Source organism: Camelus dromedarius, chromosome 2 (genome assembly GCF_036321535.1).
Source record: "Camelus dromedarius isolate mCamDro1 chromosome 2, mCamDro1.pat, whole genome shotgun sequence".
NCBI lineage: Eukaryota > Metazoa > Chordata > Mammalia > Artiodactyla > Camelidae > Camelus > Camelus dromedarius.
Window position 1 is genome coordinate 12491488 of NC_087437.1, and position 21193 is coordinate 12512680.

General features: G+C 43.5%; 1 protein-coding gene across 5 annotated transcripts in view; it reads left to right on the forward strand.

Annotated features, from left to right (window-relative positions):
• The window catches only part of RARB (retinoic acid receptor beta), a 374567-nt gene that overhangs the window by 203919 nt on the left and 149455 nt on the right, over positions 1-21193 (forward strand). Inside the window, exon 1 of one of the 5 annotated variants that reach the window (XM_010987804.3) lies at positions 10901-10984. The exons of 1 other annotated variant lie outside the window; for it this stretch is intronic. Coding sequence is in view for 1 of the 4 variants with exons in the window: in XM_010987802.3 (XP_010986104.1) it covers positions 11521-11677 (157 nt within the window). In the remaining 3 variants the exon portion in view is untranslated. 3 more of the 5 variants (XM_010987802.3, XM_010987803.3, XM_064491156.1) reach the window with 3 other exon arrangements.

Consider the following 21193-nt stretch of genomic DNA (forward strand, 5'->3'; position numbering starts at 1 on the left):
ACACTTTAAAAATAGCTGCAGAGTGTTCTCGGGGTATTTGAATTGAGAATTTTAGCTCTTGAAGGAATACTCTATATTACCCAATTCCAGGACTAATGGTAGATTTCATCTTCAAAGCCAATTCCAATGGACTAGTGGCGAATGCCTACAGCAGGAGTCAGTAAATTTTTTTCTATCAAGGTCTAGATCATAAATATTTTCAGCTTTGTCGAACATACCATTTCGGTTGCAATCACTTAACTCTGTCACTGGTTGAAAGCCGTCGTAGACAATACGTAAACAAAGGCGAGTGTGCTGTGCTCCAGTAAAGCTTTATTTTACTGGATGAGCTGGATTTGGATGGTCTTTACTATACTGGTGCGCTTGATTTGGCCCTTGAAGTCTGCCAGCCTCTGGACTAGTGCAGTGCTGGACAGTCTTACCTGGGTCTTTCATGGGGACACATTAGTAATCTTGTCACGGGCTCACAGGGGGCCTCAGCCATGTATTTGCCACCGTGAGTCAAACATCTTGCTCCCATTGCTGATTACATCAGACTAGACACGTTCTCACAAGCTGCTAGCGGAAAGTTAGCTCTCCAGTCTCCCAACTCATTTTTATTCCACTAGCCTCCCCTCACCCCTCCATCAATTGCTTTACGTAGTCACAACATTAGTGGAGCTTCGAGGGCTGCCTTGCCCCTCCCCAGTGCCCCCCGTGTGGCCAGAACCAGCCTCAGCCGGGATGCGAGCCGTTCCTTGGAAGCAGCTGGTAAAGGTCAAGTCAGAAGTGAGAGCTTCTGCAGAGCATCGTCACATTCTGTCTCTGCCACACAGAAAAACTGGGGAAAGACTGCCTCTGAATCTGCAGGAAGGGTGGGAGTGGACATGAGCTGTGCTTCCTGCCGCTGGCCTGCCCTCCGCAAGAAAGGAGAGAAGACCCCAGCCCAACCAGAAAAGAAGGACAGATCTTTAACATAAAGGAGACAGACAGCGCAGGGCGGGGCAGGGCGGTGGCCTGAGGAATGCCAAGATCATCGTTTTCCTTCTTTTGAATTTTAAACACATCAAAGGAGACGATTAATTAGCATACAGACTAAACTTGATTTCAAAAGAGATCCGAACTATGATGGTATCCATAAGATAAAGTTAACTTCTCTCACGTGATTGTCTGGGGATAAGTGGTCCAGGCTGGCTGCGTAGCTGTGCTGCACGTGGACATTCAGAGACTCAGGTACCCTCCATCGTAAGGCTTGGCCCCAACGCCCTCCCCCGCCCCGGGGCTGCTGTCCTCATCTTTACTGTCCGGGTCTCTGCTGGGACCCACACTATTTCAGTGGGCAGGATACATGGTGGAAGATGGGAAATTACTTTTATAGGAAGTGACATTGAACTTGCACACAGCACTTCTGATCACATTTTATGGATGAGACTGTGGTCATGTGGCCACACCTGGATGCACAGGAGGCTGTCTCTATCTAGGGGTGCTCAGCTAAAAATATCTATTATCATAGTTTTTTTTTAAGGGGACTGGGAATTAAGAGGGAGGCTGGAGTTAGCAGTTGGCCACAGAATTTATAAAACGAAGTGACAACTTTTTTTGGTTCGTTTTTTACCTAATATGTAAATAGTAATGCCATACATTACATAATACTTCAGAGATTTATAAAAATCTTTCTCATACATGATTTCACTTAATTCTTTAACCTAATATTCTCCTGAAGTAAACAGTGTGATTTGAAGTAGGTGTTATCTTATGTGAAGGCTAGGTAAGGCTCAGAAGGAGTGTCAGATTCCCAGAGCCACGAGGCCACTACGCACAGAGCGCCGACTGCGCTCCAGGCTCAGAGTTCTACCATTTCCACTCCTAGAAACTCAGCGTTCTTCACACCTAATTCTCGGAAGGCCTGTGTCTTTGTGTTCACCAAGTAGAATGTCCCATCAGAGCATTTACCCCAACCCTGGGAATGTTCATTACGTAGCCTTGGGTGTGAAGCCCTGGGATTGTCCTGCTTTGGGAAGGACGGCCATGAGCTTACTTTTATTATTATTTTATTTTTCTATTTTGCTTATACAGAGAGGGGAGCTAGTTTCATATTTCTGACTGTTCTTTCCCTTTCTGCCTTCCCCTGCTTATAGGTTAACTTTTGGAACTGTTGCCTTCGGAAAAATCCCAGCTAACTTTTTCTGAAGCATCTCTAACTCAAAACAAAAAAAAGGAAACAATGATAAAAAGTCAAAAACTAATTTTGAAAGCCACCACATATCCTCTCAAACAGAGGTTTTCTTAGACCTTGGTTGAGGTAGATGTTGAGAAAGTGACTTTATACCCTACAGTTTGAAAAGAGAGAAAAAACGATTTTTTTATCAAAAATATTTATATTGTTTTCATATTGTACGTGTTTCTGTGTGTAATGTACACATATACAATATATGTGTGTAATGTACATATATACAATATACATATTGTTTCCCCAAAAGAAATTTTCCAGAGATTTCTATCTTTAATTTTCAATCGCATTTGGCTTTTTATTTGCCTTTTCCTCTGTGAGACACTGGGACGCATTTAAACTCCATTCCCTCCCCAGTGGCCTCTCTGATGTATTTGCTACTTTTTACATTCCCTCTCCCCGCAGAATCTAATGGAAATTCCTTTGGGGCCTTTTACTTTCCCTCTGAGTCGGAAACTTTTGTGTTGCTAATAGAACTTGTTCATTAGCATTTCAAATCCTGAGATGCTCTCAGAGATCGGTGTCAGGTCTGAGGGCTCCCCAGCCACAACCTGATTGACCAAAACTGTTTAACTAAAATCATCAGCGGTCAGTGCCTTTGACCTTACTTCTGCTGGCACATCTCCTCGAATCCTTTTCAAGAATTCTAGAGAAAGATCTGAGAAACTTTACCTTTGCCCCCTCCTTACTCTAGATATTGTCTGCCAGAAAACTACCCTCCCTTCATCACCTTTGGTAGCTGGATCAGGGGTGGAAGATGGGCAGATGGATGAGTGGTGAGTGGATAACTAGAAGGGTAGATGGATGGGTAGATGGGTAATGGAGGGGTGAGTGGATAGGTGAAGTAGATAAGTGAGTGGGTGGATGGATGGATGGATGGAAAGATAAGATAGATAAATAATGCAAATCTTCCATTTTTGTACAATATCCTTGCCATTTAATTAACCATAACTGGCCTTGTGTTCCTGAGGCTGAACACCGCTGCAGAAAGCAGCAAGCCCTGCGATCTGCTGTCTGCCTCCCCCAGGAGCAAGAGGGTGGAGCTTGTCAGATATATCACTGTCGGTCTGACTTAGTGTCCATTTTGTAAAATAAAGAAACCATCCTTTTTTAATATAATGTAGGTAAAAATGCTTCCGTGCTTTTGAACTTAAACCAGGCATATTGAGCAAAGTCTCTCGGGGAACTTGCCCACATTACATATGCCTGGAACCCCCCATCCCGAGATGTGCATCCTGGTGGCAAATTTCTTCCCTGACAGAAGATTCTCTGTACCTGGTACCAGTGGTAGCTGAGGAGCGTTTGAGCTCTGTGTTCCTGACTTCCCTTTCTCCTTACAGACACCCCACTAACATTTTTTAGAAGTATTTATTGTATCTCAGGCAGTGTTCTAAGGGCTTTCTACCTGTATTACCTCATTTAATCTTTACCACAACGCTTTAAGGTAGGTGGCATTAATATCTGCATTTTACAGGGAAGGAATTAAGCCATCCATAGGTTAAGAAACTTGCCAGGGTCACACGGCTGGTAAGAGGTGAAGCTAGAGGTGAAACTCAGTCCCTGTCTGGAATCCACGGCTCCACTCGCCATGCTGCACCGCCTCTCTGATCCCCCAGCTCGCCTTTTAAGCATCCTGGTCCAATAGAACTTTCCAAGATGACGAAAATGTTCTGTATGTATGCTGTCCAATTGACATGACAGCCACCAGCCACATGTGGCTTTCGAGCACTTGCCATGTGGCTAAGATGACTGAGGAACCAAGTTGTGAATTGTATTGAATTTTAATTAATTCAAGCAGCTCAGTTTAAGAGCCAGCTTATAGCCTCTGTTCATACATATGAGCTAAAAAAAAATTAAGTGCTGAACTAGGCTTTAGGAAGGCTTCTCACCTAGAGACATTATCCTTTATTAATAATATTAAGGTGAAATAATTACAAAGCACTCTTAGCATCCTTTGTGCTTCTTTCCATCCTGAAAAGAGTCTCGCTGATCTTCTCAGCACTCTCCCAACTAGGTGGCACACCTACTCTTAGCTCATTGGAAGATGTATTGAGATGAGACAGAAAAAAGAATCCAGGCAGAAGGATCCAGGGCGAGTTGTAGCATGGTGGTGCCGTTGGCGTTTGTTCTCAGGAGTCATTGTTTCATTTTCCATTTCCCAAATACCGCCATTGGTAGCGGGAGAGGGAACTGATGAAAAGAATTATTTTTAAAGCAGGGTTCGGTGGTGGAAGAAATGAAGCATAGAGTCATCTGGGCTCATCTGAAGGAGAGACACAGAGCCTCCCCCACCACTTGCAGAAGGAAGTGAAGAGAGAGAAGGAGGAAAGTGGGAAATTATTAGCCAAGAGAGAAATAACAAGGACTTTGCATGAAGCAATGTAATAAAAGAGCCATATTATTCTTTGTGTGGTACACAAGCTGAAATTGGGGGAAGCTTTTAAAGGAGAAGGAAAGTCAAAGTGTTAAAAAAAAAAAAAAAAACCCAAATGTATATGGCTCAGTTTTACAGGCTGGAGACAAGGCAACATAGAATTTGGTGAAACTGTTAAATATCGGTTTAGAGAGAGTGGACAAACTGTAGTCCCTGGGTCAATCCAGTTCACTGCTGGTTTTTGTAAATAAAATTTTAGTAAGCACACACACGTCACTTACGTGTGGTCTATGGCTCCTTTATTCCACAGCCACAGAGTTGAGCAGTCGAAACAGAAAATGTATAGCATGCAAAGCCTAAAACATTTCCTATTGCCCCGTACAGAAAAAAGTCCACTGACTTCTCTTTTAGAACAAAAGACCAATATATAGTAGCATAATCATTCTGGAATCCTATTTTGTGTGGCCATCAAATTTTAAAATACACCTCATCTTTGCCCTGGCCACACCGCTACTATAGAATTTTATTCAGCAGATGTTTCAGTACACATACCCACAGGGTTTCTTACAACTCTGGAAATCGGGAAACAACCCAAATGTCCAGTGGCTGAGCACTGTTCAACGAGTTACAGTCCATTCAGGTAAAGGAATACAGTTTAGTTGTTGTTTAACTGAAGTATAATTGATTTACAATATTATGTTAGCTTCAAGTGTACAGAGTAGTTATTCAGTATTTTTATAGGTTACCCTTCATTAAAAGTTGTTACAAAAGAATCTCTCTATTTCCCTGTGCTTTACAATAGATCCTTGTTGTTTATCTATTTTATGGATAGTAGTTTGTATCTCTTAATCCCCTACCGCTAGCTGGCCCCTCCCCTAATCCGCCTCCCCACTGGTAACACTAGTTTGTTTTCTGTATCTATGAACCTGTTTCTGTTTTGTTATACTCAATATTTGTTTTGCTTTTTAGATTCCACATGTAAGTGATAACAGAGTATTTGTCTTTTTCTGATTTATTTCACTAAGCCTAATGCCCTCCAGGTCCGTCCATGTGTTGCAAGTGGCAGAATTAAATTCTTTTTCATGGCTGAATATACGTATTTCATTGTACAGACTCATCTATATCCATTCACCTGTTGAGGGGCACTTTGGTTGCTTCCCTGTCTTGGCTATTGTAAATAATACTGTTATGAACATTAGTGTGCAAGTATTTTTTCAAATTAGTGTCTTCGGGCTTTTTGGATATATATCCTGGAGTGGAATTGCTGGGTCATATAGTAGTTCTATTTTTTTTTTTTTTTTTTTTAGGAATCTCTATACCATCTTCCAGAGTGGCTGCACCAACTCACATTCCCACCAATAGTGTTTGAGGATTCCCTTTTCCCCACGTTCTCAACAACACTTGTTATTTGTGGTCTTTTTGACGATAGTCATTCTGACAGGTGTGAGATGATATCTTATTGTAATTTTGATTCGCATTTCTCTAATAATTAGTGTTGTTGAGCACTTTTTCGTGTGCCTGTTGGCCATCTGTATGTCTTCTTTGGAAAAATGTCTATTCAGGTCATCTGTCCATTTTTTAATTGTTTTTTTAAAGTATTGTTTGTTGTTTTTAATGAGATAGTTTTTTTAAAAATTGTTTTTGTTTTGGGGGGGAGGTAATTAAGTTTCTTTATATATTTTTTTAATCAGTTTTTTATTTTATTCTGTTTTTTAGTGGAGGTACTGGGGATTGAACCCAGGACCTTGTGCATGCTAAGCACCCACTCTACCACTGAGCTGTACCCTCCCCCTAGTGAGCCAGTTCTATGTGTACTGTTTATTTTGAAGGAATTTCAAGAAATATTACTAAATAGAAAACACTGCTGAAAAGATGTATTATTTGATTACATTTGTATAAATATAAGAGGAAACACACAATGCCCCCCAAAAGGTATAGGAACGTGTGCGCAGTACCTGGCACGTGGCAGGTGCTCAGCATCTGATGACTGACTACACAGAGGGATGACACATCAGTTTTCATTTTATATCTTCTAGACTCTATTCTGAGTTTTTATGGAAGTGCATTACTTTTTTAAAAAACCTAAATTAAAAAGAGGAAAAAACGGACAAGAGGAAATAGCCACAGAGAGATTACCCGCCCCCCACCCACCCACCACGCCACTTTCTCCAGCTGGTTGCTGGCACTGAGGGGTCTCATAGGGGCAGGAGTTGGATTTCAAGGTGGGACTAGCAGAAACTGGAGGGCTGGAAAGGCATCGTCATGAGCCACACACAGCGAAAGCAGGGCCAGTGGGGTGTAGAAAGGTAGGGGGTGGCCCTGTCTGGGGGCAATGTCTGTAAGTAACCGGTGGAAAGATTTCATCCGGGAAACTGGAAAAAGCAGGCAGCCGGGGAGAAGGGGACCAAATGAAGGCAGGACGCAGTGGCCAGCCCTCAAGGTGGAGAGACATTTCTGAGGACAAACAAATGTTTCTTGGGCCCTGAGAAGACCCAGTCTCTGCAGGGAGAAAGCTGCATGTTTGGGAAGTAGTTGCTGCCTGCTGGTCTAAGATCACGGCCGCCACCAGCCCTGGTCCCTGAGCAGATGTTCAGATGGACCGGCCGGGGCGCATTCTTGGGTTGATCAGCATTAGAACTTCCCCAGCTCCCAGATGGGAAAGTGGCTCGGCCTGGGGGTGCAGAAGCCCTGGGAACAGTTCAGCACTTGCCTTGTGCTGGCGACACCTCCCTGCCTTGGTTTCCCTGCTGGAAGCCCACTCACTAAATACTGACATTTTTTGGGGGGGAGAATTGTGGCAAAAAGGGTTTATATGAGATTAATAATAATAAAAAAAAGTAAAAATAAATAAATAAAAATAAAACCAAAAAGAAACATGGAAGAGGCAGGTGTGTCTTTTTAAAACGATCAGTGTCCACCTCCCGCCTCCCCACCCCAATGTCTGCCTGCACTTTGCATGACTTGTGCCTGGGGTGGATGTGTCTGCGCCTGTGAGAATCTTTTTATTTAGACATCACAAGGCATTTGACCAATTTTGAACACGGCCGGCTGTAAGACTGGTGCAAGAGACGCCTGCTCTTTCTTCACGAAACTCTCCAGTTCAAACATGTTTGCCGAGCATGATTCATGGTGTTTCTTTCTGGATTGTCCAGTGGGTAATTGCTGTACAAAAACCAGAGAAACAGATGTAGACCCTGAACCCTGACTATAAATTTTTGTTTTATGATTATGGGTTTCAAATGTGCTGTGTCACACTGACAAATATACAGTTACTTTGAAACAAAATGAATTTGGGGCTCAAACTTTTGTTTTTGTGTTTGTGGTTGGAAATACTTCTGTTAGAGCCCCTTTCCTCATTGGTCAAACACAAAGAAACTGGAGGCGATGACACCTATCAGAATGTTATTTTCTGCCCTACTAAGAGGATATTTAGAATAGCATTCTTCCAAATTAACTCTCTGATTAATGTTTAAAATAGGTGTCAGTTGTTTAAACTTCATTATCAACAAATTAACTTGGCCATTTTTCACCTTCTACCTGTTCATTAATCTTTATGGTGAATGTGGCTTACTTGTGTATCTTTCCTTAATTCTACTTCAGATGAAGAATTTAGAGGAAGAATCAAGTTTTCAAGAAGAATAAGAATCAGGCTGACTGATGAAGACATGATAAAAGAAACGTGTGGCTAAACTGGGGGGCTGCTTTATAAATTAACACTTAGATTAAGTAATAGCCCTAACAGTTGCTATCTGCATAATCAATTCATGATGAGAAATGATGAATTGACTAGTGAATATGGATGCACTATTAAAAAACCATAATGTTCTACTCGCAAGGATTTAAACACTGATCATTCAAGGCTCAAGTTTATTTCTCTACAGTTAGGAGAACTGGGTTCCGAGGTGATTAGAAATTTAAAAGTTTCTTGTGCAAAAAGAGGAAACACCAATCTCTTAACCCCTAACACACACACCCACACGCAGAGACACACAGACACACGCACATTCTCATTGTTATTGTTTTCGTGTCAGGACATAGTATTGAGGAAAGAAATTTGGGAGCAGCTGTCTCCCTAGATGAGACTGATACTCTATCTTAAGAAATGAGGGTAAACAGAATTTGGGGTATACCACCCCCATGCTCACTTCTTTGTGACCGGTGGCACCCCGTCCTTTGGAAAGATGCTAAGGATGGATGTGCACAGGTAACAGATACCCTTACACACGCACCTGGCCATGATGCCATGTTTCTCATCTCTAACTTAGTTCCTCCCACTGTACTTTAAATATTGCTGCCTCCTCTCCACTCCTCAAATGACTTTTCATGCACCTCCATGATCTTGTATAAAATGAGCCCTGTTTGCAAGGAACTCTAAGGACCTTAAATAAGCATTTGGAGCTACTAGTCTTGTGGACCAGGTAGAAACTGGCACATAATGTAGTGCTTTGGATATCTTTACAACTATCTCAATGACAGTATGTTAAATGTTTTGTAAATCCCTCTGTGCTCCTTGTTTAAATGTGTGTTTTCTTTGTTGTCAAAGGCTTTCTTATAATAAAGCTCTGTTACAAAATGATAAGCCATATGCAAGAGAAAGAGGCACAGAGAAAAATAACAAACACATATTTTCAGCAAAATCTTACCCCATTATTGCCTTGGACTTTTCAAATGCAAGAACTGAGCTTGCTGGGCTGAAAATTGTTTGAATGTACCGTAAGTGTGTGCAATGCATACTTTTCATGTTATACCGCGAGTGCCACTTAGCAACTCTTGCTAGCCCAGCAAAGCAGCTGCACTGCACGGGGCGGGGTGCCCTTGATGGGCTTTTAAAAAGACTTGAATGCCAAGGCACATTCCAGCACTAGCCACAGAAAGGAGACTGGAGTGGCGCTCTTTCCCTCATGCCCGCCCACTTACCCTCCCTGCTCTGTGGGAGAATAGTCAACACTGGAGATGCAGTGGAGGACACAAGGTGTCTTAATTCCTCCCCAGAGTTCCCTTTCTTTGATGTACATTGCCTCCTTTAAGCAAGTTGTGCAACATGGCTGCAGGGTGGATTGGCTCTCCCTTTTGAGGCATTCTGCCTGGGGTTAGCTGTAAATACTGCGTCTGTCCATCTAGTGATGGCCGTAAAGGCTTCTTCCTCTAGGTCAGCTCACTGTGGGAGGTACCAAAAAATAATCCCTTTCTCTTAAAATTACTCTCTTCTAATGAATAGCCAAGTTTGGGCAGGGGCTAGTATTGGTGAAAAGTGGCCCTTGGAAATATAAAAACCTTCACACTTAACCAGTTCTCAAAAATCTGTGTTTAATTATGTGGTGGTGGTGTGCGTGCAAGCGTGTGTGTGTGATGAGAGAGGTCACCAGTGCTATTCTGGAAAGGCAAAGTGATTTTCACCATGGTCTGGGATTCCAGGAGTTGGATTCTGGGCATGGTTCTCAGCGGCGTGACCCCGGGCAGGTCTCAGCCTCCATGGGCTTCTGGGAAAATAAGATGAGTCACAGCTAATTGTTCTAGGGTGTGTACTGAGTGCTGTACAAACAGTTTCTTTTTGTCCTGCCAACCCACGGAGGTGGCTGGTAGTGTATTTCCATTTTACAGATGAGGAAACTGAGGTTCGGAGAGGTTAGCTACTTGTCCCAGATCATACAGCTGCTAAGTGGTTGAACTGGGGTTGGAATCTAGTTGGGTCTGGCTCCCATGGCCACGCACTTGATCACTACGTTATGTTTTCTCAGATCAGGACCTGAAATCCTGTCTGTATGTGCGATTGCATGTGTGTGACTACATGTGTGGCTGGGAGCAGGACTAATTCTCAGCAAATTCTTGACCCACTTCATATGCTGCATGTAGACTTGGGAGAAATTTTTAAGAAGCAAATGAGTCCAGAAAGCTGGATTTTCCCTCAGGAGCAAATGCAATGCCTTTGGCCTGCAAGAGGGAGAGAAACAGGCTATCAAATGGAAAGTTTCTCGACCCCGGGCTTCCCGGAGGGGCGGCCCTTCTTCGCGCTACAGTTTGGGGTTTGCACGCGCTTTTTCAGGAGTGGAAAAACACATCCGTTACGGGGAACTGAACAGACAGACAGGCGCACAGAGGAATGTACGGGCCGTGCCCGGGGCGCGGGGGGCGGCAAGCGGGCGCGTGGGGCGCGCGGCCGCGCGGAGCCCCGCGGACCGAGGCGGAAAGGGAGGGAGCCGGCGGGCGGGCCCCGAGCGGCGTCCGGGCTCCCGCGGCTGCTCGCGGCCGCTCCCGGCTCCGCGCCGCGCGGAGGGGAGACGCGGGGCGGGAGGAGCGCGCGCCCGGGCCGCTGGCCGCCCGCGCGGCGGGGCTGCTGGGAGTGCTCGGCTCTGTGAGAATCCTGGGAGCTGGTGATGTCAGACTCGCTGGGTCATTTGAAGGTTAGCAGCCCGGGAAGGGTTCACCGAAAGTTCACTCGCATATATTAGGCAATTCAATCTTTCATTCTGTGTGACAGAAGTAGTAGGAAGTGAGCTGTTCAGAGGCAGGAGGGTCTATTCTTTGCCAAAGGGGGGACCAGAGTCCCCGCGCGAGCCGCCTGAGGACGGGGATGCCGAGGACGCGCGCGAGCCGGGCAGGGTTCGTCTGGGCACCGTCGGGGTAGGATCCGCACCGCATTCCGAAGGCTTTTTGCGGGCATCTGCTTGGAAGGAGAACTTGGGATCTTTCCGGGAACCCCCGCCCCGGCTGGATTGGCCGAGCAAGCCTGGAAAATGGTAAATGATCATTTGGATCAATTACAGGCTTTTAGCTGGCTTGTCTGTCATAATTCATGATTCGAGGCTGGGAAAAAGACCAACAGCCTACGTGCCAAAAAGGGGGCAGAGTTTGATGGAGTTGGGTGGACTTTTCTATGCCATTTGCCTCCACACCTAGAGGATAAGCACTTTTGCAGACATACGGTGCAGGGGAGATCATGTTTGACTGTATGGATGTTCTGTCAGTGAGTCCTGGGCAAATCCTGGATTTCTACACTGCGAGCCCGTCTTCCTGCATGCTCCAGGAGAAAGCTCTCAAAGCATGCTTCAGTGGATTGACCCAAACCGAATGGCAGCATCGGCACACTGCTCAATGTAGGTTTATTTTTTCCCTTCTTCTACCAAGAAAAAAAAATATGAATTGTGTCTCTTGCATGCAGTACAGACATTGGAAACAAACTGCTCTAGTAGCAAGACAAAGGATTTAGTGATTTAAGGCTGAAAGGGTGTGATATGCTGGTGTGCATATTGATTCCCTCTGCTGAAAATTTCCTGTTAGAGGTTTTCTTCCCAGACAACCCCCCCCCCCGCCCCCGACCCCTGTTCCTCTCCTTACCAACCCTACGGACCCTGGAAAACAGTTTAAAAAAAATATGCATGTGGCGGGGTGTGGAAAGTAGAGGGTGACCACAGGACTTTGAAACATTCTTCAAGTGAGGCAATGTGAAACATTTGTACAGTTTTTACTAAGATGTATGCAGAAGGGGATTTAACTTTGCTGTTCTTTGGATTAGCTACTAGTTGTATGGATCCCCCCTTGTGTGTTTCAACAGTCCAAAGTAATTAAAATACGACATCTTCCTCGCGAGGAATTGAGCCTAATTAAGGTGGCCGCTGCTCCCGAAGTTCATAAACCACCAGTTAAAGCTGCTGCCTCCAATGTTTTCCTTGCTGAGGAAAGGCAATATTTCTTAGCATTGACCCTGCTGCCACCTTTCCGAGTCACTTTGTTGCTCTAAGAAGTTGCTGTTTTGCTAGAAAACTACTGGCAAAGAACACCCCTTGGGCTGAGCCATCCATTATTTCCATATCTTGTAATTCAGCCGGGAACCTGGACATCGGTTAAAGGAGAGGAAATATAAGTGGGGTAGCCCAGTTTTTTAAAAAAATATTGACTGTTTGGTTATCTGATGCTGACACGGTGCCGAGGCGTGCACTGGTCAACAGTAGCCTGGCTGTGGGCTTGAGAAATGACCAGAAGTCCCAGAAAATCCCACCTTCGGGTGGCTGTAGTGGGCGCCTGCAGGATTCATCGCCGCCCTGACAGTGATTTAGATAAATGGCTCAGCTATCTATCAAAATGTTTTTAGGACTTTATTTGACAATTCATTGGAGCATTAGCCTGAAAATGACATTTTAAATCTTTGTTTTCAAAGAGGTCAAAGTTTAACTGGAAGAAATTGAGTTTTCCTAATAACATGGTGGCTTATCTAAAGAGAAAGAGAGAAAAAAAAAAAGGAGAGGGAACAATGACAAGATTTAAATCGTCCTCTCTGAAACTTTTACTTAAGAATAAAGACTTGCTTCTAGGGGTAGGAAATCAACAGGTTTGTAGCTGAAAAATCAATAACCATTTGATGCCCACAGCTTGGCTGTCTGACTTAATATTTCGTAGAGCCATAACCAGGGGAGGAAAAAAAAAAAAGAATATCATTTTTCAGAAGGCATCTTCATTTTCAGCTGCTCCCCAAATGCCTTTTCTTTTCTGCTGCTCATTTTCTTTTTGGAGAACTCAAAGAAACGGTTCCAAAATAATTTTCCAACCCTCTAACAAATCTTTCAGACCTGTCCTCTCTGTAGCAGTTAAAAACAGCAAGAACAATTTCACTTGGAATCTCAGGGAACTAGAGCTCTCTAAAAGTTTTTCTTATGAGAGAAAGTTTTAATGAAACGTTTTTTAATGAAGAAAAAAAAATGTTCAGGACCCTGGCGTGGAGCTGATAGACCTAATAGAGATTTTACAAGTAGACATTCTTCCTTTTGTAATTAACCCTCCAAACATGCCTATTAAGTCGTAGGAGTCGGGAGAAAAGCTTTGTTTGTTCTTGAACAAGTTAAACAAGGGATTTGTCTTATCTGTGGAGAGCGAGTGGTGAATGTGTCATTCGCCTAGGGCCAGCCGATAAGCAAGAAGTGTTGATAACAGCGAAGTCCAGCTAATCAAAGAAACTTGCATTAGAAAAAGTAAATAAAGGCCTCTGACAAAGGGATTTCAGAAATTTCAGTGTCTTATTTTTGTCAGCAGGGCAATTAGGGCTCACTGTGGTCAATTTCACAAGGGTTTGAATCCCACAGCCCGACTCCAGGTTAAATGAATAGAATGTAAATATCGCTTCTGCCCCTGCCGGGTGGCTTTATCCTCCACAAACCGCTTTATGACTGGTCAGTTTAGTTGTTCAAGCGATTAAGTTTTTAAGCATAAATAAAAGTTCTAATAAAGCTCTGCCACTCGGTGTTTGGCTCCGAGTGGCACAGCCAGCCAGGGCTTTTGAAGTAAAAGCATATTAGGGCTGCGTTTGTATAAGTACGAACATTAAAACCACAGCCTCTTCCATTTTACTTAATGACTGTTTTGACAAGAAGCAGATCTGTTTGTGCTCTTAACACAGAGGAAACAGTGGGCAAGAAGGGGAAAAAAACAGTACTAAATTCTAACCAAAACTATTTTCTTCTTTGAGATCCCACTGTTTTTTAATGCTGCTTGTGTGTGTGTGTGTGTGTGTGTGTGTGTGTGTGTGTGTAGTAATTAGAGTAAAGCCTTTGAACTTAAAACATTCCAGATGCATTCTCTGAAAGGTGTGAGAATATTCTTTTTATTTTTCCTTTTAAATTTTAAAGACAGAAAAATGACATGCCAGTCAGCTGCCGGTTGAAGTAGGGCTTGTGAATTGCTTGTTCTAAAAATTCGAAGTCAGGAGTAGCGGGTTACCAAGGGAATGTGGTATAAATAATACGATTTAAGACTGCCCCTGGAGGTGTCGGAGCCACTAAGTTTCTCTTCAGATGCCCCCTGGATTGTCTTGGGTTTAGGCTGCTCCAGATGTTTTCAGCATTAATTGCTCAGTGGGCATAGGGTAAATCCTAATGTTTGTGGTCTAAATATAGTAGTTGCTTTCAGTGAAATCATGAGTGTGACAACTTCTTGGCCCTTTTCCCTATCTTTTCCCTACTCAACACTTCAAAAGAAAAAAGGGAAAAAAAGATTTTCTTTTTTAATGAGGAGAAATGATCTGTTTAAAAAACAAACAGTATGTAGGTATGATTAAAGAAGGAAAAAAAAAATCCCCTTCCCATAGTGCTGGGACCTGAATTTTAAGTATTAAACAGTATCTAAATCCTTTCCTAGTGAGATATAAATTGGGGTCAAAGTGGCAAAATCAAAGATACCCTCTGAAAGAGAGACTAAATAAAGGCTGACAGCCACCATATGAATTGAATGGGGTTTTGAATAAATATTTCGGTGAAAAGGCTCAATTGTTTTTCTAAAGTAGAACATAATTTTCTGCTTCTCTCGGCCACATGAAGGTGGCAACACCATCTAAAAGAAGGGAAGAAAAGGGAATTCTGCTTAAAACCTCAGAGAGTGCAGGATAGGGCCGTTTGAAAACAAGTGGAAGATTCATAAAGTTTTTTCCTTCCCTGTAAGAAAAAAGAAATACTAAAATGTTGTCCGTCTCCAGGTAACCTGGTGCTTTGGCTAGGAAAGCCTTGCTGTGCAACTTAGAAGAAAAAAATGCACACGTTAAAATTTTATCACCAGAAAAGGGTTAATTCCAAAAAGTAGATCAAAACACTAGGAGACTTCTGTCTCAGCCTTAGGCTGTGGAATGGCCTGGGAAGATCTGTCCCTTAAACATAGGCTGTGGAATGAATGCGCAAGCTTTGGTTACCATTTGACTTCCCAGCTCAAAATGCAAAGCCTTGCATCAGCACAGGCCTTTTTTTTCCTTAGTAGATAAATGACCAGAATGGCAATTTCTAATAGGATAGCTGACCTGAACCAGAAGTTTTCTTCTCATTTCTGGAAGCCTGGCTCTGACCTTATATAAGCAGTCAGTACTGTTGTGAACTTTTCTTTAAAGCATAAAAGAAACTTCTGGATATCAGGTGCTTGTAATTTCCCTTCAGCATGCTAAGCCCCTGAGATGGCTGAAAAGGGAAGAAAACCTTGCTGTTTTCTCCTTTAGATATTCCACAAGCATCAAGAAATAATCTCTGAAGGGAAATACACAATAAATGATAAAGATGATAAATTCTGCTCTCAAGGAAATTATCATCGTTAAAATATAAAAAAATTAAGGCTGGGAATTTTTTAATTAAAAAGTTACTCTTTGGGATGAAAATGAAGATGTAAAACCAAGATGCAAAATGTAGAACTCTTCGAGTCGAATAGGACTTATTAAACAATAAAGGCAGTGCTCATTTTGGTACATCTTAAAAAGAATTTTCTATAGACTTTGCATTATACATGTAAGTGCCAATAAATTTATCCTTAAATGACATTTTTATACTTTAAATGTTCTAATATAAATTCAGTTAACTATCAGTTAAATAGATTATTTCAGAAATGGGAATTTTTTTTTTTTTGATGAAGATTAATCAGAAAAATCTTGGCTAAAAACCTTTCCAAAAGATATGAATGTAGAATCTTGCCTTCCACATTACAGGGTAGTTATGGCAGTCAAACATCTCAGATTTTCTAGAATAACCCACTTTCAATGTACTGCCACAGTTCCCACGTAAGTCTTTGAAATATGCCAGATATTTCAACATGACGACATCTCCGAGGCTGCCCCTTGGACTCAGGAGAGGCACAGAAAGTCTTTGTTTGGATTCTATGGTCAGTATAAGCGCAGCACTCCACAGCCTAATTTTTCCATTATAACTGGAGATCGCCTTGTGCAGATTCTGGGTCATTCTTCCGCACATGCATTCCTCTCGTGGCTAAATGTAGATCTGTAAATAGAAGGCATCGCTGGCAAAATGGATTTAAGTATTATGACGGAGATTCTGATCACGCGTGTGTGTGTGTGTGTGTGTGTGTAGAGTGGGGAGGGGGTAGAATTAAACATTGAATCACCGTGAACAAATCTGTATCAGTTCTTGGCCAGCTTCTTCTTAAAAAGTTGGAGCTGGAGGTGATGGAGAGAGGGGAGCAGAGTTAACTCAGGTTTCAGATTTATCAGAATCCTGTCTGTAAGTGGCTTGGCCTAAGCACCTCTTGTTAAACAGGAGATGAGATAACCTGCCCATCTGTAAGATCTAATGACACAACCTCATCAGTCACCATGCTGCCCTGAACGTTCCTCTTTCCTTCCTGCCTTCCTAACTTCATCATTAAAAAGCCTGATTTCGGTCCCAACCCAGCCCCCAAACTCCCTGAAATGAATAAAAAACAAAGCGAAAGTTCTCCCCACCTAGGAAGCAGCAGAGGGGGGTCTGCAGGTGTTCTATTATTTATCTCGAGCCTTCAGAGCGTCTTGGATGGGAACTGAAACGGGCAGTGGAAGCGCTGACTTGCTTCCTCTCTGGCTTTGCAGGGTGGGGAGGGGGTGGGGGTGGGGCGTTCAGTAAGATAAGACTCTTGGTCCCCAACATGATAAGACAGGATAACAGGAACTGACGTCAGAAGGCGACCCGGCCTGGCCCAGCGTTTCCTCTGTCAGGGCCCATGCATTCCAGGAGCCTCCAGGCTCCCCCAGAGCTGTTGAAGTAAACTGGGGAGGGCTTGAGGGGGGGGACGGGGCTGGAGGAAGCTAATTTTAACAAGGGTGATCATGGGTGACAATGTCCCTCCTTCCCTAAAGGAGATTTCCCTAAACAGAACAAAGACTAATTTGAGGGGAAGGGAGCGATTTTAATAAAAGCAGAGTCTGAGGTTATAATGGCAGTTTTAGGTTGTCATGTACTGGGTACGCGTTTCCAAGCTGTCAACAGTTTCCCTCTGATGTCTCATAAGACAGTCTATCCAGCCGTCACCAAACATCACCCGTGAACCCTGCCAGCTCTCCGTATAGAACCAAATGGGCGGGAATTCACATTGTCAGAGCTAATCCCTGGGACTCCTGTTTACTTTTCTAAACACCGGGTTCCCACCCCCGCCCACCTCATCTGACGGCAGCTTAAAGACGCACCAGTCCTGAAACCACCTCCTGGCTTTTCTCTCTTCTTTTCTTCTTCCTTTTCTCCTAAATTCAGACTCTTTTTTTTTTTTTTTTTTGGCCTTCACAAGTGATTTGAGGTTTGGAGAAGGAGAAATTCTACTGAAAGGGTCCTTTTTTTTTTCCCCACCTTCATGGGTTTTCAGTCTACTTTTCTTAAAGATTGCTTTTTTCTTCAAGTTTTAGTATTGAATTAGGAGTGCATGTCCTAATTTGATCAGATATAGTGAAATGTTTGGTTTTGTTGTTGTTCTTGTTGATCAATTACTGTTCACCACAAGTTATTTCATCAAATCAGAAAAAAAAAAATAGCTGAGTTCAGAGCACTGTAATAGAAATGCTGCAGGTAAGGCCAGAGGAGTGCATCCATTAACTGGAAAATGAAGATTTGGGTCACAGTTATCCTAATTTTTCTCTAATTTCCAGAGCAAATGAAGACCTCTGTAATAAATCCCTCTTCGCAAAAATATTAAAGCTTTCGGGGCTACAGTACCTTTGTCTTTTCATCAAAGTCCATGATTATAAAAAGGCTGATGATCTGAAGGCTGTTTCAGCTTCAAAAGACTTTTTTAGGGTCTGGCCTATTGGAAAGCTTGGGGGTATAATTAACTAAAATGGAAATGGAGGCAAGTGAAATTTAGTTCCTGATGTTTTAATTTAGCTCAGCACTGCCATGTGTTATTGAAGAGAATTCTTAAAGGCAAACATAATTATTTCATTATGGTCCTCAGAATGCTTTCATTGGCTTTAATGACAAGAGGCTGTATAAAAAGGCATACATTTTAATTAGTCCTTCTTATATTTACATCAGATAAATAACAAATAATTGATGAAAAACAAGTCTTTGGGATGGATGATTTCACATAGTGCGCTGGTTACAGTTTAATGATGAAACATTTCTCTGTTGCTTTGCATTTTAATTATCCAGACATTATAGGAGTGGTGCCTCGGTGCTAAAATACCGCCATTGCCATTTTATTACAAAAAATCACGCTTAACGCCTGGGAGTCGGAAGCGGGAGAAGGTAGCTACAAGCACGTCTCAGAGAAACTAAATTGCCAGTCCCATTAATTTTACTACGTTTGTTAGCATTCGTTGTGATCACTTTTATGTCCTCGCTTGTCTTTTTGGATTAAGACTGTCAGGGGTTTCACCTGCATTTTTATGATCGCACCTTCTCCTTAATACCGCTCTCTCTCGCTGCCTGTTTGGAAGACTTGCCTGAACGTCCCTTTGCCAGATGTAGGCTGGAAACGCAGAGAGTCTCCTGCCATGCCAGAGGCACGCTCTACCTTTGATCGTATACGAAAACCCATTTCACATGATTCATCCGTTTTGGTGTATAGAACACTAATTGTTATTATTGATTTTAAATTCCGTGACCATTACAAGTAACCCAGATGACTGGCAGATAAAGGGTAATAATCCATGGAGTTCTGGAACTGTCTCATGTTTGTCTGGAGTCCTTTCTGTGATCAATATTAACTGCCCCATTGAAACTAACTGCTGTATCAAATAACAGTCAATCAAATGAATGTGCTTAGAGATTATTTATCGAAGGCTTTAATTGCTCACTGGGGCCCTGCTTATCAGAGGAAACAATAGGACCTAGAGACAGGAGGAACAGGTTTGGATTTGCCGAGAAAGTTGGAGGATGCAGGTGAAGCATCTTTCTGCTCCTTGGGCCAGAGTTTCCAGAAGCCCACGTTGGGCTTCTAGCGGGTGCAAGTTGCAAATACTCTTACAGAGGTTGTCCTGTCACCTGTATATCGAAGAGAGCGCTCTGGAGAAGGAGGTGTACTGATTTCCTTGCCCTCAGACCACAGGCTGTGAAGTTGTCCCTCTGAGTTTTACGGCGGCTCCTCTGCACATACATCACCCCCACCTCCCCCGGCCTCTCTCCACCTGTATCCCCTGCTCGGCCGACAGGCTGAGATCATGGAAATAGCCTGCCTTGACACGGGATCGATTTCTACAGCTATGAGATGGGACATTGCAGGATTTGTAGAAAGATTAGAGATAATGTAAATGAGGTTTCTGCCCTGCCCTAGAAGCACACACAAGTCTCTGAGTGGACCTTCTCTGGTTTCAGGCCGCCGCGGCGGCTTCCGTGCCTTCCAGAGCAGTGAACCATGTTCGTTTCGTTGGTATCTCTTCCCTCTGTGAAATGGTTTCTCTGCCTGTGGTTCATCACCTAGGTGACAGTCCTTCCTGTTTGTCACCGTGGGAGCGCACCGTGGTCCTGATGCAGTGGCATCCATTTACCAGACCCCTAGATCTTGTACAAATAATTGACACTTACATGTGAGCATTGTCACCTTTGAAGTGGTCCAGATACACTTTTGCCCAAAGATGCTGTCAGGGGCCAGTACATTCTGTTACTCACTTGGGTACCAGCCATGCTCCAGGCTCCCTGATGTGTTCTGTGGGGACACTGAGATGAAGCCCTTCCTGTCCCTGCTCTCTCTGGACTCACAATGTGCAGGAGAAACTTGTGTACACACGTCAGTGTGACACAGCCCCCTTGCAGACGCAGGAGTCTCCTCGGGATTTTGAACCTGAGTTTGATTATGGAATGAACTAAAACCCATTGAGAGCCAGGGCTGGTGCGTAAGTGGGGTTACATATTTTTGTCATAAGGAGCAGGCAAGAGGTGGGTATCGGCCACAGAGGCAATTTCTAATTGTAATTCACAAAACACTTTAAAACTCCACAGTGGAGTACATATATACGTATTACGAACTTGCTTCCTGAAGATTCCTGTGGGTGTTTCTGGAGTGTTTGTTACTGTTCTTTGGGGACTGGGTCTGATTAGATTATATTTTTAAAAAATCACTCAAATCTTTGTGACTGTTTTTGTGACTTACTGCTGTGGAACAAACTGCCCCCTAACTGAGCGGCTGGACAATTTATTATCTCATTAATCTGTGGATGGACTGGGCTCAGCTGGGCAGGTCTTCTGCCACACGGGATGTCAGCTGAGGCGACACCCTTCAGGGCTGGAATGGGCTGGAAGGGTCTCCGCCTTGGCACCCGGGGCTGCCATGGACGTGGGCTGTTGGCAGCGAGCTCAGCCGGGCTGGCCCGGGGTAGCTGCGGGCGCCCTGTGCTGCTCACTGGGAGGCGGGAAGAGGCTGGAGCGGAGCTGGCTGCCGTCTCTTTCACCACCTGCTGTCCGTTAAGCATCACAGTTAAACCCACAAGAGTGACTTTTTTTTTAACTTAAATAGAGTTTAATGTGATTTTATTATATTAAAAGACTGTGTTCTGGGAAGGGTCCCCAGCTTCAGTCAGGCTACCTGTCCATGGGGAAGGACAATGACCGGCTGCCCTTTTCCATCTGCCTAGCAGCCATCTCATCATCCCACCAACACCAAAGACGTTGCTGTCTCTGCCAATAGGGACCAACGAAAGAGCTATTGTGGGGTTTTTAGTTAGGTTTTTTTGGGGGGGGGTGGTTAAATATTTAACAAGATTCTACTCTCCTGACTCTACCTGCTTTATTATCACAAACAAGCCTGTGAGGAAGGTTCGATGAGCCTCTTTTTGCAGAAGAGGACATCGAGGCTCGGAGAAGGCGACTTTGACAGCAGGTCCACCCTGTCGTCTGACAGCTGAGTGAAGAATTCCAGAAAAAAATTTATGCCCTAATAATACCAAGAAAGGACCC